At 47.4% G+C, this 8,014-nt stretch overlaps 1 protein-coding gene across 2 annotated transcripts in view; it reads left to right on the top strand.

Annotated features, from left to right (window-relative positions):
- The first annotated feature begins 497 nt into the window (after positions 1–497).
- Positions 498–8,014, top strand: part of LOXHD1 (lipoxygenase homology PLAT domains 1) — a 176,503-nt gene continuing 168,986 nt past the window's right edge. For both annotated transcript variants that reach the window (XM_058556571.1, XM_058556570.1), the window contains exons 1-2: positions 498–627; positions 6,814–6,928. In XM_058556571.1, coding sequence (XP_058412554.1) covers positions 498–627; positions 6,814–6,928 — 245 coding nt within the window. The remainder of the gene's footprint in view (positions 628–6,813; positions 6,929–8,014) is intronic.

Raw genomic sequence — 8,014 nt, 5'->3', positions numbered from 1 at the left:
GCTTTCCATGGTGGGAGGCCCCTACCTGCCCCTGGGGTGACCTGGAGGTGTCCCAGGGGGCCCCCTTGCTGTGAGACCAGGTGAGAAACCAATGCCAAGGGCTTGATGTCACCTGATTCTCTCTGAAGGGAGGAGAGGGGGCTGGCGAGGAGGGGCGGGGAGTAAGGAGGACAGCCTGCCCTCGGTCCCCATGAATAAGTGATGAAGCCCAGGGAGAAACCCCAGGGCAGGTGCAGGAGGAGGTGGCCGGTGACAGGGTGGCAGAGAGAGGGGTCAGGGACAGGCAGGGCAGAGATACAGCACAGAGGTTTGGCTCAGGGGAGCAGGAGCAGCACTGTGGGCACGGGGGACCCAAGCGTGGGCTCTGGCCCACCCTGACCTGAAGCTACAGGGGCCCCGTGCATGCGGGAGCTCAGGGAGAGAGGCCGTGGGCCCAAAGAGGGGCAGGGAGGTGGGTGCTGTGAGCCAGTGAGTGCCAGGAAGGGGCAGCTGACAAAATGATGCCCCAGAAGAAAAAGAGGAGAAAGAAAGACATCGACTTCCTAGCCCTGTACGAGCAGGAGCTGCTCAACTATGCCTCGGAGGATGATGAGGAGGAGCTGGAGCATGAGTACTATAAGGCCAAAGGTGTGGTCCCAGCCCATGGGGCACAGCAGGGGACAGAGTGGGGCAGTGGGCACGGGCAGGGGACAGAGTGGGGAGGGAGGCACCGCAGGGGACATAGTGGGGCAGGGGGCACTGGCAGGGGTAGAGGGGGGCGAGGGGTCCTGTGTGTTGCTTTGAGGGAGGAATTTTAGGTTCCAACCCAGCCCCTTACTCATGGATTATCCTATTGCGTCTGTGCTACATCCCCTTGGAGTAAATGGGGCAGGAATTACGCTACGGTCCCCCTCTGTACAGAGAGGCAAGGCAACCTGCCCTTAGTCAAAGTCTTAGGGGCACTAGAACCGCAGTGCCTACACTGTCCAGGTCCTACACATCCCAGGAACCACGTTCTAGCCTGGTCTCCACAGTGTGGCCTGCGTCAGGCAGAGTGCCCGACCTGCTCTGGCTGTGAAGGGGTTGGGAGGAGGCCTGATCCCTCATCGCATGCCCAGTGGAGGCTGAGGGCTGCTGCCCACCATGGCCGATGGAGATAGGGGCCTGAGGCTTTGCAAGGAGATGCTGTGGCCCACGTGGGGAGGGCAGTGGTGCTCTGGATCCCAGGGTCTTCTCCTTTTAGTCTGATCTTCTTCTGGGGTTTATGGGACCTGCTTTGAAATGCTCCACCTTCTTGCCAGCGACACCCTAGAAGGGGTAAACTGGGGACCCAGGAGCCAATTTTGGCCTGCAGAGGTTTTTTTGATTTTTTGTTTTGTTCTGGTTGTTGTTTTGCCTTTACAGTATTTTAAAATATGTTTGACTGTGAACGCCTATAGGCAGCGGACTTCCAGTGTGTCACAGTCTCCACCACTCCCTATCATCTCATAAGAGGTCTGTTTTAGTCATCGATGCTGCCCGCCTGGTCCCTGAAGGCATTTCAATTCCCAGTGCTTACTCTAAAGTGGCTCACTAGTTCCTGTAGGCACCATATTCATTCATTCTTTCACCCACCAAATATTTATTGAATGCTTGCTCTGTGCCTGCCCATGGGCTTGTTCGCCCTCCTGTTTCTCCCTCTTCCTGTCCTAACTTTGAAAGCCCAGCTCAGGTCCCCCTCTTCCGTGAAGGCTTCCTTAATTCCAGTCCACTGTAAGTTCCTTGGTTACACGTGCTTCTTCATTGTTCCATTGTTCCACAGCAAGTCTGTTGTGTTGGGCTCGTGGCCTCAGCCACCCTGACGTCCGTGAGGGTGGGGCCTCCTGTGTTTGTCGCCACCCCTCACCCAGTGTCCAGCACAGACCCAGGCTCGGAGAAGGTGGTCATTACTGTGGCACCATGAAGGCTGTGGCTCAGCTGGGGCTCCTTTCCCAGCATGGTGTCTGGGCATCTCCTGTGGTGGAGATGGGGCTTGTGAGAAGGAAAGAGGGGCCTAGAACAAGAGAGGCATTGCCCCCTTCTCCCAGTGCACATGCTCCAAGCTCTGACCATCTGGTGGCAGGAGATGCTTTGGGGTTAGATATGGGGCAGCATCCTTGACATGCTCAGCTGCTGGAGTGACTCTCTTCAGCCCACATATTGCTGGTGAGAGCATTCTAGAGCCTCTGATAGCCACCACCCTGTCCACTTCTGTCTGTGCCATAATGTGACTATATGGTCCCTCACATGTTCCCTCTTCTTTTTACCCTTTTTGAAGCCTTTTCACTTCCATTCTCGTGTTTAATCCTCAAGATCCCTGAGAACAGTCAAGGTGGTGTGATTAGTCCCATTTCACAGGTTAAGGACTGAGGCTCCAAGAACTTAAGTGACTTCAGCAAGGTCACAAGCAGGAGAGAGGACAAGAACTTCAAGGCAAGTTCCTTTCCCAAGGCAAGTCTCTCTTTTCATCTCAGGATGCTGCCAAATAGAATGCTATACTGTGCGCCAGGCACTACGCTGAGCACTTTACTCATATGAACCGATTTCATCTTCACAATGACCCAACAAGACGGGTTGGGTTCCTATTATATTCTTTTTCAGATGAGGAAACTGAGGCACAGTGAAGTTGAGTAACATGCCCAAGACCACAAAGCTAGCAGGTAGCAGAGGTAGGACTTGGTCTAGCTGGTCTGGCTGGTCCTGGCTCTTGTACTGCCCAATCTTGACTGTGGTAAAAATAGCTGGAGAAGAGCAGATGGAGGTGGGTGCCACGCTGACATTTCTAAGAGACACGGATCCTCTGACTCTCCAGTCAGCTGCAGGACACGGGCGAGGAATGTGGACGATGCTAACGGTAGTCACATGCTGAGCCTCACCCACACTCTCAGTTCTAGAATGACATGTCTCCTACTCCCTTTGAGTTCTGGGCTCTTGCATTACATGGAGAACCTTGGAAAGTGTGATGGGGAAGAAGAACGAAGAGGAGAAAATCCTAGGTTTCCTTCTCTGTTCCTCAGGTTGCCCCAAGGCTACACTGGAGTTCACCAATAGCCAGAGGGAGGAGAGCAGCTCTCTTAATCCTCTGAGGGAAGGCTGAGCCTGGCTCATAAGTCTATCTCCTGACTAAGTCAGGGCCCATGAGGGGAGGAGTGATTCATATCAGATTGAAGGGACCGCAGAGGCCATCCTGCACAAGCTTCCAGCCCTGGGCTCTCTCCTCTCCTGCATCCCAGACAGGGGTTGCCCAGCATCTGTTGAGATATAATTTTCCAAGGCAGACTTCTTGGGGATGTTGTTAATGGAGATTGTGGCAGTGAGGATGATGATGATGACAACAATGGAGATGATGGTGGTGGTGATGATGATGATGATGACAATGAAGGTGATGATGGTGATGATGATGATGTGATGATGATGTGGGTAAGATGATGACTGTGGTGGTGATAACAGTCTACCCCTTATGGAATGCATATCTTTCATTCAACCATGGAAGAGTGTCTGTCAGATAAATTCCCAGAAGCGGAAATGCTAAGTCAATGAGTATAAATGTTGAAAACTTTATCTCATTTGATTTAATCCTTTTCATAATCCTTCAAGGAAGAAATTATCTCTACTTCAGAGATGAGGAAGTTGAGGATCAGTAAGAAATTTGGTTGAAATCACATAGCAAATAATTGTAGAATTGGGATTCAAATACTGGTCAATTTAGTTCCATAGTTCATATTTCATTCATTCATTCATTTATTTGCTCATTCATTCATATTTATTGAGCATCTCCCATTTTCCAGGCTCTGTGCTAGAAGCAACCCTATCTTGCTGTTGATACTTGTTCTTTGTGTTGACCAGGGGACTTTACTAGTTGGGGTCCTCCCCTGAGGAGCCAAACAGAATTTTGTGTTATCCACAAGATATTTGTCTTCCACAAGATAGTTCTTCAGTTATCTGAACTTTTTTATTTATTTATTTTTTATTTTTTTAAAAGCACAGATTTTATTTTTATTATTTATTTATTTTTTGTGAGGAAGATCAGCCCTGAGCTAACATCCATGCTAATCCTCCTCTTTTTGCTGAGGAAGACCGGCTCTGAGCTAACATCTATTGCCAATCCTCCTCCTTTTTCTTTCCCCCTCAAAGCCCCAGTAGATAGTTGTATGTCATAGTTGCACATCCTTCTAGTTGCTGTATGTGGGACGAGGCCTCAGCATGGCCGGAGAAGCGGTGCGTCGGTGCGCGCCCGGGATCCGAACCCAGGCCGCCAGTAGCAGAGCGCGTACACTTAACCGCTAAGCCACGGGACCGGCCCGATCTGAACTTTTTTAAATTAAAATTTTAGAATTAAAGAATAATATATACAGCACAAAACTCATAAAGGTACAGCACGATGAATTTTTACATATGTGCATGCTTCTGTAACCATCATTCAGAACAGGACACAGAACATCTCCAACCTCCAAAAAATTCCTTCACTCTCCTTCCCAGAGGTAACAGCTCTCCTGATTCTATCATGACAGATTAGGTTTTTCTGTTCTTGAACTTCATATAAATGGAATCATACATTATACACTTTTTTTGTGTCTAGCTTCTCTTTCACTCAGCATTACATCTGAGAGATATACCCATATTGTGACGTGTTATATAGTTTGTTCTTTTTTACTGTTGTATACTATTGTGTTTTATGAATATATCACCATTTACTTAACCATTCTATCGTTGATGGACTTTTGGGTTATTTCTAGTTTTTAGCTATTATGCAGAAAGCTGCCACAGATCTTGTACACATCTTTTGATGGACACATGCACTCATTTCTCTTGGATTTATAATTGGAAGTAGAATTGTACTCCCACCAGCAATGTATGAGAGCACCAATGGCTCCACATTCTTTCCAATACTTAGTATTGTCAGTCTTTGTATTGAGCAGTTCTGGTGGGAACATAGTAGTGTCTCACTGTAATTTTAATTTGCATTTCTCTGTTGAATAATAATGCTGAGCACTTTGCCATATGTTTATTGGCCATTTGGATATCCTCTTTTGTGACATGCCAATATAAGTCTTTTGTCCATTTTTCAACTTTATTGAAATATAATTTACTTTATAATAAAATGCATCTATTTAAATGTGCTTTTTTGAGTATTAACAAATGTACACATCTGTGTAATCATTAGCACAATCTGTATATAGAATATTTAAATTATCCCCCAAAAGTTCCCCATGTCCTTCTCAGTCAATTCCCCCTATTCCCAATCCCAGGCAACCATGTCCTGCTTTCTGTTGTAATAGATTAGATTTGTCTTTTCTAGAGTCTCATATAAATGGCATTATAGTGTGTAGTGTTTTGTGTCTGCATAACACGCTTGAGATTCTTCTGTATTGTGTGTGTCAGTAGTTCATTACTATTTATTGCTGAGTACTATTCCATTGTATGGATATACCACAATTTGTTTATCCATTCACTGGTGATGGACATTTAGGTTGTTTCCAGTTTAGGCCTATTATGGATAAAGCTTCTATGAACACTTGCTTGCAGATCTTTCTGTGGATGTGTTTTTATTTCTCTTGGGTAAATACCTAAAAGTGGAATTTCTGGATCTTATGGTAAGTGTATGTTTATCTTTTAAAGAAATTGTTGCTAATTAGAAAAATTGTGTGCTCTCTTTTTCTTAGTGATTTGTGTGAATTCTTTATAACCTCTGGGTATGAGTCCTTTATTGTACATATGCATTCCAAATATTTTCTAGTCTGTGGCTTGTCTTTTCATTGTCTTGGTGGTCTTAATTTTTATTAAATCCAATTTATCATTTTTTTTGAATGGTTAGTGTCCTATTTAAGAAGTAGCTGTGTCTCCTTGAATCAAGCATTGAGGTAGTTTCTTCATCCCTCATCTGTACCCTGGACTCTCCTTTTCTCCAAGCCAACATCCCCAGGCCTCTATGTGATGTGGTTCTAGAATTTCCACCATGCTGGTCATTCTCCTGTGGACGCTTGGTTTGGAAATGCCCTTGTGTATGTGTAAGCCATGTGGGCAACACTTCAGGTCCTGCAGCTGTCCCAAGGAGGGATCTAGGAGTTGTTTGCTGATCAGGCACCCCTGCGGTGTAGACTGTGAAGAATTAAGGCTCTGGTCATCACAAAAGACAGGGAGTCGCGCAAATGTGCTGCTTCCTTTCTCGCCCTCACAGTACTTTGATGGGGACCTTCATCAGAACCAGGGACATCAAAAGGAAAGGTGTCAACAGGAAACAGAATAAGCTTCAAGGAGACAACGAGAGGAAGTCAGTTCCCCCACCAAAGAGGGACCCCCTGGCAAAGTTCTGTACACCCGGCCTGGGATGGCTTATCCTCAGATCGCAGTGGCAATGCCCAGGAGATCACGCGAGGGGAGGGTTGGTAAGGCAGCTGCATGGGGTAGAGGTCAGAGAGGAAGGTGAGAGCCAGGTGCAGGCTCTGAAGAAGACTGTGTCTAGGAGGGTATCCACGTGCTGTGTTGGAAAGATCACAGACTAGGTGTCTGGAGGCCTTGGGCTGGGCTCTGGTGGTAACACTGTATAGAGTGTGACCTCGGCTTGTCCCCCTACCTACAGGTTCCTCACCTGTAAAATGAGTGCTCAGCATTAAGGGGGAGGTTTTGGTTTCGCAGCAGGACTTGGTGTGGCTCTGACCCTGGCTCAGCGGCTTGTGGGTTGTAGCAGGGGTTCACGGAGTCCTTTGTGGCTGGGCATCCCAGCGGGGCTGGCAGCAGCTGTGGCTTCTCCGAGCTCACATGGGATTCCGGGTTTTCTTCTGAGTTTGCCATCTGTCTTCTCCTTTCCTCCTCCAGTGTACGAGGTGGTCACAGCCACGGGGGACATTCGTGGTGCAGGAACAGATGCCAACGTCTTCATCACCATTTTTGGAGAGAATGGGCTATCTCCCAAGCTCCATCTCACCAGCAAGTGAGTACCAACTAGGCCTTGGTGGGATCCTGAGCCATTAGTCAGGGTTGATGTGGTTCTGGAACCCAGGGGAGAAGACATGTGTGTCCACAGCTGTATTAAGTGGTACGGGGCCTCTGCTAGCGACAGATCACATGTCAGCCGGGTCTCTCCCAGTGATTTCCTGTCAATCTTCCTTAGCTCCTGCCTTGGTTTTTTTTGTACAGTAATGCCTACTTTGGATCTCAGAATTACCAAGAATTCATATTAGCTGTCCCTTGATGTGGAAGAATAAACACTCAGGACCAAGAAACCTGGGTCCAGCTTTACCACTTAGTTGCTATGTAACTTTGGCCAAATCTCTTTGCATTCAAGGCCTTGGCTTCCTCATACATGATCTGGAAGTGATAATTCCTCTTTTGCCAAACTCACAGGGTGGTTGAGAGGAGGAAACAAGATCATGCATGTGAGGGATCCATGAACTTAAAATGCTCTGCAATCATGTCTCACTCAAGGACCAGCATCACAATAGACCTGCCTGCCAGCTAACACACACTCGAGTCAGCCATATGGAATACTTGTGTGTGTTTGTGTGTGCATGTTTGTGTAGATGTGCTTGTGTGTGTTTGTGTGTATGCTTTGTCCTCCATTTCACTGTAACCCATTGAGAGCAGGGGCTGCTCTCTCTTCTTTTCTATTCCTCTCTGCCCGCTCGCACATGTGAGCACACAGATATACACACAGCAAAACATGAGAACACTTTAGTAGAATCATAGAATTCCAGAGATGTCTAGAGGCTGCAGGGATGATCTAGGCAGCTGGTTTTCAATCTGTGCTGAATGCAACTGGGGATTGATGAGTTGCTTCTGGGCCCATGCTCCCATCCTTCCTTGCTCTGGAGCAGCTCGACGTATGGTTGTCTTGCCTGTGCCACCGAATTTCTGAGTCAGATTCTATTTGAGCCAAGAGTTCCACAGCCAAGAAAAATTTGAAAACCACTAAATCTATCTCAACCCATTCATGGGGAAACTGAGGCCTAGAGAGGAGTGGCAAGTAGCCATGGAGCTTTTCAACGGTAAAGCTGGTCCTGAAACCCCAGGTTCTTGA

Source organism: Diceros bicornis, chromosome 16 (assembly GCF_020826845.1).
Source record: "Diceros bicornis minor isolate mBicDic1 chromosome 16, mDicBic1.mat.cur, whole genome shotgun sequence".
NCBI classification, from domain to species: Eukaryota; Metazoa; Chordata; class Mammalia; order Perissodactyla; family Rhinocerotidae; genus Diceros; species Diceros bicornis.
Note: the sequence above shows the minus strand (reverse complement) of the source record. Positions and strands in the feature narration are given on the sequence as shown.